Source organism: Pyrus communis, chromosome 3 (assembly GCF_041283825.1).
Source record: "Pyrus communis isolate YQ-2024b chromosome 3, ASM4128382v1, whole genome shotgun sequence".
In the NCBI taxonomy this organism is placed as follows: Eukaryota; Viridiplantae; Streptophyta; class Magnoliopsida; order Rosales; family Rosaceae; genus Pyrus; species Pyrus communis.
Window position 1 is genome coordinate 16617161 of NC_142567.1, and position 14961 is coordinate 16632121.

Consider the following 14961-nt stretch of genomic DNA (forward strand, 5'->3'; position numbering starts at 1 on the left):
GTTTCCAATCAAATATTATAGAAACTTTGATGTGTACACGAGATTGGATTTGGAATATGCCACGAGATATTAAGAGAAATCATTGATTATATTTTCTTATTAGGTTTATTAACATTTTTTTTTTTTTTAATGTTGTCACATTTGACTTCCACAAAGAATTCGTCTTGCACATTTGATGACAATGTCGATGTCAATGTTGAGGATAAATTTGGTTACATGTTTGGACTTTTACTTTCTTTCGTTGAATGTTTTTTACATTGCGAGGAGTCAAGCACTGGATTGCAAATGTGAGTAGCAAAGGTGATGGAGAAACGAATGAAATTGAGGAAAACTAATAAAAATGGCTTGAAAACTTTGAGTTTTAATCAAAATGACAAAAAGATGTTGTAAGTGAATAGTACCAAAAGTGACTTTTTTAGAATAAAAATATTATTTTCGCTAAAAGTGAACAGCATTTTCGCTAAAAGTGAACAGCACCGGAAGTGTTTCATTAAAACTCCCATGAAATTGTCGTTTAGTTTATTTTGGAAAGACAATGAAAAGTTTGATTGAAATTTTTAAAAAATTTAATTTCATGAATTAAGTTTTGAGTTTTAGTTGATGATAAGAATTTAATTGCAACGAAGAAGATAAATTCATCTCAAAATTTTGAGAATGAATTAATCTTCAACAAAAGAAGAAAAAAAATGAACTTCAATCAAAGAAACAAGAAGTATCTATGAATTTCAAATTGGATTTTGACTCAACATGAATTAAGATTTGCCTTAACATGGATACCCATGACCCATCAGGCTAAAACCCATATTCATGTCCAATTTGTGAGTATGGATCAAGTTTCTTGACACAAAGTTAGTCCTTCGCAGAAATCAATAGAGGTGGGCACTGAAATGAAACACATACGAAAGTGAACCGCAACAAATGGTTCAATTTTTTTGCGATTTTGAAAAGGTTTCTATTTAAAATCGAATTGAAAGCTAAAAATAATAGTTTGGTTTCAGTTCCTAATATCTGGAATGGAATCAAACCAAGCTGAACCGCATAATATAAAAGATAATTAATTTAATTAGCCATAATGCATTTTGACGTTGAACTCAGTTCGAACTTTGAACTTAAATTTAGTTGGTAAACTTTAACTTTTTCAATGGGGTTGGACTAATGCCTAAGGCATTTTGATGTTGAACTTTGTTTTAAGTAATTTTAGTACAGAGATCTTCAATTTTTTTTCAATTGGGTTGTACTAATGCCATAAAGCATTTAGTTTGTAAATGACTAAGTTTTGAACTTTTGAATTTGTTTGAATGTTGAATACCTTGATTTGGATTTGGATACTTGAATTTACGAATGGTGGTTATTGCTTGCTGGGATTTGTTTTGTCCTTTTGAAACAAACCCAAAGTTACTTCTTTGAACTTTAGTATGGTGGTTGGTTTTCAATTTTGGTTTTACTTACTATAAAATGTTCTTCTCTCCTGTTTGAGGACCAAAACAAATTGAAAGAAACAATATAAAAAAATACATTTAGTTGAAGCATGCCAGGTATGCCAATTTTTTAACGTGCCTAAAACTAAATTAAAACTGTTGAATCAAACTAAAACCGAATTGTTCGGTTTCATTTCGGTGCACACTATTAAACCAGAATAGCTTTCGGTTCGATTTCAATTTTACCCCAAAACCGTACCGCACCGGACCATGCTCACCCCTAGTGAAAGTTTAAATTACTAACTAGATGCAGTCCATTTAATACTATGGAAAATGTATTAATAATAGCATGAGTAAGTAAAATAAAAATACAAAAATCACTAGTCTATTGGTCAAGGTCCAACTCCAAGGGCTTGAAGTATTTCCCATCAATGAGGTAAGTGCCAATTGAAAGCCGTACTGCCCACACATCCTTCGGCTTTCTTGACACAATTCTGCACCAAGAAATATCACACACACACATTCACACATTGATAATTTGATATTGCTTTAGCAAGTTAAACATCTAATTAATTGATTAATGCACATGATTAATCATACTTAATTACCTTCCGACGTCACCTGGTTTGACTAAGCCGGAGTTAACCCGGAGGCATGGAACGGATGCTGCAGTTTTTATCATTCTGGGAGCTTCGGTTACGATTATTGGAGAGCCTACAGCAAGGTTGGATTTCCTTGCCGGCAAGCCGGACTCTGGTGGTGGCTCCGCAATGGCACAGACGACATTCGAGCTTTGTTTATGGGCGTTTATGGTGTTGAATTGAAGGGTTGGATTGCGATGGAGCTTTGAGCATGTAACTGCAGTTGTGGAAGAGAAGAAGGATAATGCCATAACTGGATTGGAATAGCACGTACTAGTACTACTCTCTCGTCTAAATAGTAAACATATGGGATAATATTTATGCGGCTCTTAGGCGTCAGTATGTTATGTAGCCGTATACTAGTCGACCGTATGTACAACTTGTCAACTTGACTAAGACATAACACAAAGTTAGGAAGAAATAAGAGCGACCACCGATTAAAAATGGTTTGGTTTGGTTCGATTTCAATGTTGATATTTGGTCAAACCAAATCAAACCAAATCGAAGCATTAAATACTAGTTGGAGTATTTTTCGAAAAATAAAAGTAACAATTCTTTGGTTGTTAATAAACACATGAATGTGCATGAGTATGAATCACGCTCATTTTTTTCAAATCCTTGGTAATGAAATTCATTCCACCAAAGGCAATTACAACTCCATCAAACTGCCCCTTCTTTCATTTCAGTCCAACATTATATAGATAGAATTCAACTTTCTAACTACATTTCATAGTCTGTCCCAAAAACAAAAGTACATTATACAGAGATCAAAGTTGCATTGCATCATAGAGGACAACAAAAAATTTATCCCCGCCATTCGTACAAGATTACCAAAGCGAAGCTTCAAAATCCTTTCATGTAAACCCTACTCTTTACACTATTTTTCTTCCCAAAACGAGAGTGCCAACGCATGATCGAACAAAGAATAACTCAGAAGCATACCTAGGCTGCTGAATAACCAAATCTACAGCCTTCGCCCGTAGGGAAGTACACCACATCAACAATGAGTAATAAATCTTTACAAGCTGTACAAAATTCCTTGTTGGTATTGCAGGAAAACAAACAAAATCCTGTGGCGCCCAGCTCTCGGGTCTTCTTAGCTGTAAAGATTTACTTCTTTGAGTATGTGAGAAATGGATCTTGAGCAATCCCTATAACATCTGGCCTCTCTGCTTGATTATATGTTAGACAGCGGCGAATAAATTCCTGCAAGCAGAAACATGCAAAATGGTATCACCAAGTTGCTCAGAATTCACCTAAACACGTCCATCAATAAACGTGGAGAGTTAAGGGGATGAACCCTACAGTCTCTTGTTTATTGGCAACTAAATCATATCAGCCTCAACCCGTTCAAGGTAGGATGCCACTAGGTGGGTGCTGTGCTGACTATGGTTATGGTCTTCTAATATGATAGTATTTTCGTAATCAAATAACTATAGGAGAAAAGAAGTTTGAAGAACTGCTCAAAATGTTGCTATAGATGACGATGTTAAGGTACCAAGCCTTCAAGAAACCAAGTCCTTCAATAATATTTTTCATTCATCAAAATTTCTCTGCTTTAAAATACCCGTAGTCTCATAGATATACAATAGGCTCCTAAAGATAAAAACACCAACCAATACTAAAAAACTCTAAAAAGAAACCATCTTTCTAAAGCCCATATACATAAACAAAAACCTCTTGGATTGACTTTGACTTGTATATTATTTTTTTCTCAACTGGTCGACTATAGATTCCAGGAAGATGTTTGGTCTAGTGAGCAGCCCATGCATAATTTGTTTCCCAGGTTATATCATTTATCTTGAAGAACAAGATAGATTATTTCTAAGAACCAACTACTTCCATCAAAGAAAAACTAAGCATGATGTGCCAACTATGAGCACAACTCACCTTTGCTTCATTTGAGACGGCAGGTCTGGATGGAAATTCAACTTTTCGAGCTTTAATAATTGTGTCCTCCCGTAGTATTCGTTCCTGGGTCTGATCATGCCCAAAAGGGCGTCTTCCAAATAGCATTTGGTATAAAAGGATACCTGCTGACCAGACGTCAACCTGCTTTCCAAGAGAGACCGTGTTAAAAAAACCTTGGGACCCAAGTTGAGGAGAATAAAGGTCAGAGGAGAAACAGTTTGGCTTTCTGATAAGTTATTTTCCAAGTAAGAAGATTCTGGGGGCACCAATTCTATCTGTAGTCTAGTACGCGATGTAATTTACATGTCTAGACTAGGCTATAGCAAAATTGATATAAAACAGAAAATCTACCTATGAGATACAAACTTATTAAAGTCACGAACCTTCGATGATATAAGAGGTGTCTTGCTGAGCTCGAAGCATTCAGGAGGTAAATACCTGCAATAAGGAATTATTAAATATTCTGCTACTTAAACCAAATGTACAAAAATGTCAAGGAGAAGAAGACAGAGGAGAGCCACTGGAAGACACAGTAGCAGCCAAAAAGTCAACAGGACTACATAAATATATTAAGGTGAAGAATCTAATTTTCAAGTTCAAACATCGTTTCAAATTCCCAAGGGAAGCTGAACTTCTTTTCTTTAAGAAATTGTAATCCTGCATATGTACATAAGCTGAGTTGCATCACTTACCAATAAGTCCCAGCACCCTGGGATGTTAGTTCCATACCCTGGGATCCGACATCATCCTCCACTATCTTGCTAAGACCAAAGTCGGTCACTTTTGCAACCCCGAGTTCGTCAAATAGAACATTTCCAGGCTTCAAATCATAATGTATAATCTTCTGTGTTCTTTTGTTCAAGTATATAAGACCTTGAAATATCTGAAAGATAATGATCCTAGCTTCCCTCTCGGGTAACACAGGTGTTGCTTTAAGGACAGCATCAAGATCTTTCCCTGAGGGTACACAAGGAAATATCAATAAAACCAAAAAGAAGATGAAGAAAGAATGAGACAAGAATTTTTTAAGATTATTCAAAGGACAGAATGTTGATGGTATAAATACCACTGCAATACTCTAAGACAGTGCAGAATGTATTTTGATCAATCTCAAAAATGTCCCAAAGTCGAACAATGTGATGATGCACCAAAGTCTTGTGTATATTGTACTCCCGGATTGCATGTCGTATGTAACTTTGCTTCTTCTCTTCACTCCACTGAGCATTTAAACCATGAAGTTTACATGCAACGTATCTATGCCCTACCAAATCAAATGCCTGCTGGAAATTTCTCACTTCAAATCACTGCAAAAAGGTATTTCTTTACAATTGCCAACATTGGCAAATGAATTATCTAGACTTTTCTTCCAAAATATAACATTTACTATAACTTAGTGGAAATAATTTTAGATATTAAAATTCACAAAGTTCCGACCTTGTAAACTTCACTGAATCCCCCTTTGCCAAGGAGATTTAAGAGGGCATATCTGTGGTTGAGAATCTGAAAATTGTTAAAACGGGAACCATCCTCATCTCGTATGCGTTTCATTTCACGTATAAGCCTTCCCTTCTCCAGTTCATATCGGTCTCTTTCACGGAGGATAACTTCCTCCTCCTACAGAAGTCCATGGTTGAATGACAAACAAATGAGAAAACAAGGACTTCCTAATGAAAATAAAAGGAGAACGGAAAAATCCAAAACCGAAATTAAAGAAACTAGTAAGCTTACTCGTTTGATGCTGGCTAGACGGGATTTATAGATCTCATCCTGGACTAGAAGTTCTTCTTGCATTCCAGTTTCGGCATCAACTCCATCACCCTTATCTTCAGATATTGAAAATCCGTAAATCCAATGGATAGATAGATAGTGAGAGAGACAGAGAAAGCGAAATGGAGCTTAAATCCAGCAGACACCATATAATTAAATTGCCCCAAAAAATGATCAAATTCCTGGAACATGGTTTAAACCAAAGTAACCAAAATGAGAAAGGTAATTAGAACAGTCATGCATAAGAACTTTACCACTTTGCTTTTTCTTCAATGACTTTCGCTGCCGCTCAACAGCCTCCTTAGTTTCTAATAATTGTCTCTAGAAAATTAACATAACAATGTTAATAAATGCCGTATCTAAAAGAGAAGGTACAACGATCAATAATTTATTAAAAGACAGCATTTGTAGAGAGAAAAGAAAATGTGATCCTCTCCCTTAAGTAGTCTGGAATCCTAATGTGACCTTGCTGGGGAAACCATAATACTGTCATTGTTTTTGTCAACTGCTCTTTTCTTTTGTAGCCCTTTCTGGTTCAAGCATTATGAAATGCAATTCTATTTGCAAAAGGGTTCATATATTTGATAAGTGGACAAAAAGAACACCATCAAAGTAGAAAAGTTCACTGTCGCTAAACATAAACATAAACATAGCTGCATGAAAAAGAAAAATGTCTGATAAGAACATACAAGATGAGCATTGAGATCTTTCAAGGCTTGCCCATCTTCCCATGTCTCAGATATGACAGTTCCAGCTCTGCAATGGAAAAAGAAAATTATTTGCGAATATATAATGAAAAATGGAATCACTAGGATGAGAGGAGCCCATAAAAATTTTGAAACCAAAAGATAAGGAAATCCCTCAAGCATGAAGAACCCTTTCAAAGTACCAAATATAGAAGCTAAAATAAAATGATGCATTACCTGATGACACCCACATTGCCAAGCCTCAAAGAGTCCTGTCGTACTTTCAACCTTGCTTCCTGCCTTTCTGCTTTCGAAACAGATATCAGCAGATCAGAGATCACTTTTGTTCTCTGCATAAGTCGAAACCAGAACTTGTATCTGTCACAACTATGTTCCAACATACCAATGATAAACATAAAATTCACGCAGAATGAAATCATTCTGACCCACTGCTTATATACAGAAAAATGAATCTAACAGCTCATAATCATTACAAAAGAACTTCTGTCAAGGCTTCCAGCAATTACAACATTATATCATGATTCATGTGTAAATGAATCTAAGAGATGAACTATCTTGCACGAAACTAATGCACAAGTATCCTATTAAAATGACATTTGTGTATGCGAGTATGCACACACTAGTCTGTTAATTTAAACTAAAGGCTGTTTGAGAACTGGATGACCACTCCAATGCTGCCCTGCAATAAAGGGAAAGAACTAGAACCAGCCCACAAATTTTAAACTGACATGAATGGTATAATAAAAATTACTTCGAGCAAATGGACATAGTGTATCTTTATTTCTGCAAACATGGTCAACCAAACTAGCTTACTGAAATTATTAGTAATGAGATTAAAACAGAAAAGCGCAACTTAGTATAAAAGTTTACTATCTGTACTTTGTTTTCCCATGAAAATTGACAGTGAAAGATAAAGAACAAAATGCAACAATGTCAATAAAGAACAAAATGCAACAATGTCGCAGAAAAATTTTAAAAGTAACAATAATTCTATATAATGATTAATTGGAAATACTGATGAATATAAATTGTCCAGAAGAGCACACCTTTGGCTTCATTTTTTGTTCAAGCTCTTTTACATCATTCAATTCCTACACATCACAGATTCACAGGTAACAATGAAAGGCTATGAAAAATAGAAAGCAGAGATGAACAGATTTTCATTCTAGACAAGAGCCTAAGAAGAAAGTGACACTACATTAGCATATACATTGTTTTCATGACAACAGTGGCAATTACTTAATTACCTTCTCTGATTGACGGCAAAGATTCTGATAATCAGAGGCCTCTTGACGTGATTTTCGCAAGTCCTCCTCTAGCGCAGCAACTGTTGCACGTAAAGATGCAATCTCCTCCTAGTTTGACAAAGAATAGTAAAACTATGAATTATGTGCCTCTAGGGTAACCATTTTGAGTATAATGCTTGAACTGTAAAAAGATAGCCAGGGAAGAGACAATAGGCAGTTCTGTTACTCAACTCCCACGTCCACCCCCACCCCCACCCCCACCCAATAAGTACCTTCTAAAGAGTAACAAATAATTGCAAAACGACTTAAGAAATCCGCAAATCATACATCTAATGAAGAGCAGTTGTCATTCCGAAGCTGCTCTTTAGGCCTGCTATCCCTATCCTGCAAGTATGAATGTGTAAGACAGCAGTGTGTGCTCATGAATATTTCTGTTCTACATACAGCAACAAGAATAAACCCCAACGAGAAACGAAGTACAAGTCAGGACAGACAAGTTCTCCATCAATCATAAATGATGTACATACCAGAAAATTTGAAGAAAAACTTCAATCAGCTCATTACTCCCAACTAAATTAAGCTGATTTGAATTATCCCAGTGTTTTTGTGCTGACACCCCTATAGATGCTAAAAATCATAGTCTCTTCCATAGATACTCTAAATCTGACTGTAGTCTACTTGATAGAGGGATCAGATTAAACATGCATGGAATAGGATGCGGGGATGGTTCAAAATGGCAAATTGTAAATTTTATCAAAAGATTATACATGGTTTTTAAAGTTTCTGCTGAGCATTTTTTTCACGCCAATGGAAACATGATTTGCCATCACACCACAATAATCACCATATATTGCCTTTCAATGTGATTTGCAGATCCTTTCAGTCACTTCTTTACTAGTACAATTTTAATCACCTAGTAAAAAGGAAGACATGTAAGGTGTAAGTGACACAATGGGCAAATTCACAAACAAGCCTTCATTTTTTTTAACATCATAAAATATTTAGAACAAAATTAGCTGAAACTTCAATCAAAAGCATACACAGGGCCATGTGTGTAAACCAAGCAATAAGCAGTTCCAGTCAATGTCACCTCATTACCAGGTGACATTTATACATTGGCACTTCCTAGTCAATAATTCAATCAGAAAAATAGACAGATGGCAAGAAGAAGAAGATGCAGGTCCTGATAAAACTCCATTCGTGGCTAACAGACCCTCAATCAATTATCTAACAAATATGATCTTAAAAAAAAAAAATTAAAACAATGGCAAAGAAAAGAAATAGCGAGAATTTTTTTTTTTACAGAGAACAATAGATATAGGTGGCCCAGTCCATTAAAAGGAAAAAAACATGTTCTGGTAACAGAATACAGTAGATAACGTTTAGAAATAACATATGAAGCATAAGCGATAACAGCCTGATGATGGCATCGATGCAGAATAATGATGCACAGAAAACAACTGCTAACTTAAAAGAATAAGGATTAAACTGAAATAGCTCAAGTGTACGAGCGTACCTTATTGTATGGGTTCTCAGACTGACCATTGAGAGGTGAAACTGTCGAAGGAGTAACTAATAATCTTGTCTGATCACTGACTCTTGAACCACGAACCCTACCTGAAATTGAATTCCCCCTACCACGCCCATGCTTTTTTTTATTTACATCAGAAGTTGCTTTGGTATCAACAGTTTCTACAACCATCTGCCTCCCATCAACCACTGCCTGCATGTGATTTTTATTTCAGATTTTTTTTTCTTGATTTATATAAATTTATTTTATATGGGAAAGAAACAACAACAACAACAACAACAAAGCCTTTTCCCACTAAGTGGGGTTATATGGGGAAGAAAGTTAGACAGAAAACGATTTTTCAATGTAAAAAGTAAAAAATAAAAAATAAATAAAAGAAGTAATTGAAAACCATGATCCCAACTTTTCATCTAAATCGTATTTTGATGAGTTTTCTAAAATTGTGCTGCCTCAAACATGTTAGAACAGATTAGATATATCATTTGAAGCCAAGATACTATAGTGTGTATTATAAACTAAAATCAATGGCTACAATATTATCCTAAAGTTTCTAACCAAATTTAACTTGAACAAGAGCCTACCTCAACATGTTCAAGAACAGTTGAACTACCATCTTCTTGAAGTTTCTGGCGCTTCTGAGTGTTGGCTTGTATCAGAAACTCCCCTCCATTCTGTCATAAGAATATGAACTAGAACATAAATCATAGCAAATCGAAACGATCCAAGACCTGATAGTCAGTCAGTTTAATGAGAATTATGTACTTAAAACCGTTAAAAATATTTAAATTCTAAATGAAAATATAATGATACGTAACTGATTGTTTTCAAAGGATAAGATAGCTCCTTTTGGTATTTTCTTGTTTTGAACATGGACTTTTCGTTCACTGGTGAATAATACTATTATCTCGACTTTATTAACAACTTCGTTTCTTATAAACCAAAAATTCTTAGGAAAAAAAAATTCCAAAAATGGTGACGGGGGGATGCAATCCCAACCCGGTAAGGAAACCATAATAGTGAATGCAAATTTCACAAACGTAAATGGTTATATAAATGGTATGAAGAAAAGAAAATTTCCCATACTAGTTGCATAATTTAGTCCAACAGTTCAGTATTTACTAGTCCAAATATTGTTTTGATTCGTCCGACATATCCAGTCTCATTATTTTGGCATTTAATTATCAAGCATGGAAAGACCTGAGCAATTTCGATCACCTAGAACACTGTATCGTTTGATTTTAGTGAATCACTTAAGTAAGGTAGATAAAGACCGTTTTAATAAGCAATAATACACTCTTAGAACAACAGTTCAACCTAATAACAAAGAATCGCTTTCTGATTAATGAGACAATTTGAATCCTAAGATCGCAGACATCAAAGTGCATTCCATTTATAATTAGCTTATACCGGCAACAACGAAACTTCATTGATTGAAATAGTATTGAGTAGACATAAGAAATGTAAATAAACTTATCCCCATTTGATCAATTCGCTAAACTACTTACGAATTGCCATTAGAATCAATCCCAACTGGTAAATTAAAATTGAAAGCACAAACTCACTGAATTACACGCATTGGGTACAGAATTGAGAGAGAAAGAGCTTACATCGTCGTCGGAATCACTCGAAGTTGAAGGCTCGGCCAAGTCAGCCGTGGTGAATCTCGGCTGCTGCTGCTGCTGTTGCTGCTGGAGAGCAGGAAGGGCGGAGGAGGCGGAGGCGGAGGAGACCTTGCCGACCATTCGGGCTTCGAGCTTGGCAATCTTGGTGGGCAGAGAGTGGTCCGACTGGTTGAAGGAGTTGGAGGAGAAATGGATGAGCATGTCATCCGACATTGCTACTAATAAGCCAATCACGAGAGTCAACAATTTTGGGTAAAAAATAAAAATGTGAACTTTAAAAAAAAAAAAAAATTCAGATCATTTGACGAAAAGGGGTTTTGACTTTAAGCCATGGGAGAGGAGAGAGTGTTGTGCCTTCTGCTTTTCTTTACTATTTTCTTCTATGTTGGCTCTCAATGTTGGGGAGAGAGAGAGAGAGAATTAGGGTTTTGAATTTCGGAGAAGGGGAGGAGGGTAGGGGGAAATTGAGGAGGGAGAGATGGATGGTGTTTTGGTTCAAAACTATTTGGGCAGAAGAAGGAAAGGGAAGGGACTCACTTGGACTGTGGATTGTAGAAGAAGCTTTTGTCAGGTGGGCAAAGCAAAAAGTAGCAAACCGGTGGAAAAAGGACGAGTGACTGACTGAATGACTCGTTTGGGACCTTTTCGCATTCGGTTTTGGGGTGGGCGACATGAAGTTTTGGGTTATTTTTAGCCATGCCCGGAACCCAATTTTGAGGTGTAATTTTAGTTTACTATCCTACAAAAATTTTGATTTTCAACGTTTGGTATATGAAATTTTTTTTTATTTCAAAGTTGTACATGAAGTTATAATTTGGGACACTTTCATACATTCGTTAAGGTTGCTGTTAAATTAGCCGTAACTGGTGACGTGGTGCCGACATGGACAATGACTGGACTTCAATGAAAAACTCCTAGTACTGTTCACTTTAACGAAAAACCATATTTTTACACTAAAAAATCAATCTTGGTACTATTCACTTTACTCTTTATTTTGTCCTTATCGTTAAAACTCAAAATTTTCAAGCTCTTTTCATTAGTTTTCCTTAAAAAAAATAAAAAACTAAAAAAAAAGGCTTTTTTTTTTTTGTTGTCTTCTACCTCTCCGACCCTCCCTCCCTCCCTTATCCCCTCCCTTAGGGTTTTACCAAGGTTTTATTGTGACATCCCACATCGCCCAGGGGAGTGATCCTTAAATGTATATTCCCATCCTTACATAGCACGAAGCCTTTTGGGAGCTCATTGGCTTCAGGTTCCGTAGGAACTCCGAAGTTAAGCGAGAAGGGGGTTAGAGCAATCCCATGATGGGTGACCCACTGGGAAGTTGCTCGTGAGTTCCCAAAAACAAAACCGTGAGGGAATGGTAAGCCCAAAGCGGACAATATCGTGCTACGGTGGTGGAGCGGGCCTGGGAAGTGGTGCGCCCCGGGCCGGGATGTGACAAATTGGTATCAGAGCCTAACCCTGGTCGCGTGTGTGCCGACGAGGACGTCGGGCCCCTAAGGGGGGTGGATTGTGACATCCCACATCGCTCAGGGGAGTGATCCTTAAATGTATATTCTCATCCTTACCTAGCACGAGGCCTTTTGGGAGCTCACTGGCTTCGGGTTCCGTAGGAACTCCGAAGTTAAGCGAGAAGGGGGCTAAAGCAATCCCATGATGGGTGACCCACTGGGAAGTTGCTCGTGAGTTCCCAAAAACAAAAACGTGAGGGAATGGTAAGCCCAAAGCGGACAATATCGTGCTACGGTGGTGGAGCGGGCCGGGGAAGTGGTGCGCCCCGGGCCGGGATGTGACAAATTGGTATCAGAGCCTAACCCTGGTCGCGTGTGTGCCGACGAGGACGTCGGGCCCCTAAGGGGGGTGGATTGTGACATCCCACATCGCTCAGGGGAGTGATCCTTAAATGTATATTCTCATCCTTACCTAGCACGAGGCCTTTTGGGAGCTCACTGGCTTCGGGTTCCGTAGGAACTCCGAAGTTAAGCGAGAAGGGGGCTAGAGCAATCCCATGATGGGTGACCCACTGGGAAGTTGCTCGTGAGTTCCCAAAAACAAAACCGTGAGGGAATGGTAAGCCCAAAGCGGACAATATCGTGCTACGGTGGTGGAGCGGGCCGGGGAAGTGGTGCGCCCCGGGCCGGGATGTGACAAATTGGTATCAGAGCCTAACCCTGGTCGCGTGTGTGCCGACGAGGACGTCGGGCCCCTAAGGGGGGTGGATTGTGACATCCCACATCGCTCAGGGGAGTGATCCTTAAATGTATATTCTCATCCTTACCTAGCATGAGGCCTTTTGGGAGCTCACTGGCTTCGGGTTCCGTAGGAACTCCGAAGTTAAGCGAGAAGGGGGCTAGAGCAATCCCATGATGGGTGACCCACTGGGAAGTTGCTCGTGAGTTCCCAAAAACAAAACCGTGAGGGAATGGTAAGCCCAAAGCGGACAATATCGTGCTACGGTGGTGGAGCGGGCCCGGGAAGTGGTGCGCCCCGGGCCGGGATGTGACATTTATGGAGAAATATTCTCAAGTTATTAAATAGGAAATAATATCTTGAGATAATTGAGTAATTATCCCTAATTGATTTAAATAGGGATTACTTACTTGAATGAAGTCGATCTTCAATTAGGGATGTATTAAATATAGGAGTTGGGTAATTAATCGTTATCTTTAATGATTTGACTTTTCTTTACCAAGGCCAGGTGAGATTGGTTCTGATGTGGCCTCTGATTTGGACCATGATGCCAATGCTTCGTCAACGATCTCTTTGACTGCCGCATCTTAAAGCAGCAGCCCAAGACAGACTACGTCATCGACTGAATCTGGTAGGAAGGTTTGGTGGGTTCGTGCAATGGAGATAACAAAGGGAGAAGGGAGGGACGGACAAACGGGGGAGGTAGAAAACGATCGGAAAAAAAATGATTTTTTTTAATTTTTTAATTTTTAATTTTTTAATATCCATATGGGCCCATTTTGACTCGTAGCTCTTCGTTATTGTCCATTCGCGCGGCCACGTGACTAGTTAACGGCTGATTGAACAACAATCTTAACATAAGTATAAAAGTGTCCCAAAACTATGACTTCAGTTACCACTCTGTGATGAAAAAAACTTTATGTACCAAATGTTGAAAATCAAGAAACTTTAGGATAGTAAATTGAGATTAATCCTAATTTTAATCTTACTTTGCTCCCTGTAACTCAAACGTCATCACTTTACTCTTTAAAACTCTAAGTTTGCTCTACTTTGCCCCATCGAACTCAATTTTTTATCCTAGTTTGCCTCATAAAACTTGAAAGTCTTATCTATAAAACTCAAACTTGGCTCCACATTGCCTTAGATATGTTAATTTCTTATGTGGATTAAATTTGGGTAAGGCAGACTAATCAATTTCCTTTTTTTATCTTTTTCATCTCATCAATTTCTTTTGAACTTAATATTATATGATAGTTGAATACTAACGCATAATGGAGGTTTATAATCAAATTTGTTGTACATGTGGCATAGTCTTATTATATGTTAGGCCCCACATATGTTCAGGAGACGACCTATAAGTTTTAGGGAGAAGAAAAAGTCAACATGTCAAGTGGTACGAATTTTGAGTTTTAGGAAGTAAAGTGGTGATTTTGGAGTTGCAAATTGTAAAGTGAGACCAAAATGTAGTTCCAGGGGGCATAAATAAAAATAAGCCTGAATTTTTTTGTGGGAGTCATGTATGTATGTCGGTGCCCTTATTTAAATGTCTTCTTTTATTGTCCAACGTTTGGAAATTGGAATCCAATGTTTTAACTTTAGGATATTCACAACAACATCCCATCAAATGCAATTCGGGCTTCACTTAACTCCTCAAATTCAAGTTTTGTCACTTAATCTTCTGAAACTCAAATTGTGTCTCACTTTGCTTCATACCGACAAATTCTGTTAACAAATCCATTCAAATTGTATGTGGGCACTGAATATGACCCTTTGTAGCTCTAACACGAGTTGAATTTCAAAGAGTTAAGTGACAAAATTTTAATTTCAGAGATTAGTAAGACTCAAGTTAAGTTTCTTAGGATGTATATAATAAAGTCTTCAACTTTAAACATCAAGTGCAAGTGATGAATTACTATAGGAATTA

At 37.4% G+C, this 14961-nt stretch overlaps 2 protein-coding genes across 4 annotated transcripts; both read right to left on the reverse strand.

Moving 5' to 3' along the window:
- Positions 1-1735: 1735 nt before the first annotated feature.
- On the reverse strand, positions 1736-2367 carry CRR42 (DUF3148 family protein). Its single transcript, XM_088690249.1, has 2 exons — positions 2027-2367; positions 1736-1912 (listed from the first exon to the last, which is right to left on the reverse strand). Exons 1-2 carry the CDS (start codon positions 2308-2310, stop codon positions 1804-1806), a joined length of 393 nt encoding a protein of 130 aa, XP_088546375.1. The 5' UTR covers positions 2311-2367; the 3' UTR covers positions 1736-1803.
- A 448-nt stretch (positions 2368-2815) lies between these two features.
- Positions 2816-11379, reverse strand: TSL (Protein kinase superfamily protein). 3 transcript variants are annotated; one of them, XM_088691126.1, is made up of 17 exons: positions 11167-11297; positions 10830-11062; positions 9804-9893; positions 9208-9414; positions 8019-8075; positions 7692-7799; positions 7491-7535; positions 6661-6773; positions 6427-6493; positions 5992-6058; positions 5699-5793; positions 5405-5584; positions 5037-5247; positions 4663-4927; positions 4354-4408; positions 3950-4111; positions 2816-3265 (listed from the first exon to the last, which is right to left on the reverse strand). In XM_088691126.1, the coding sequence occupies exons 2-17, from the start codon at positions 11055-11057 to the stop codon at positions 3170-3172; spliced, it is 2046 nt and encodes a 681-aa protein (XP_088547252.1). In that variant the 5' UTR covers positions 11058-11062; positions 11167-11297; the 3' UTR covers positions 2816-3169. The 3 variants fall into 3 exon arrangements, with proteins under 3 accessions (XP_088547252.1, XP_088547251.1, XP_088547253.1); XM_088691125.1 differs by having other exon boundaries at positions 10830-11379; XM_088691127.1 differs by lacking the exon at positions 8019-8075 and having other exon boundaries at positions 10830-11202.
- Between the last annotated feature and the right edge of the window lie 3582 nt (positions 11380-14961).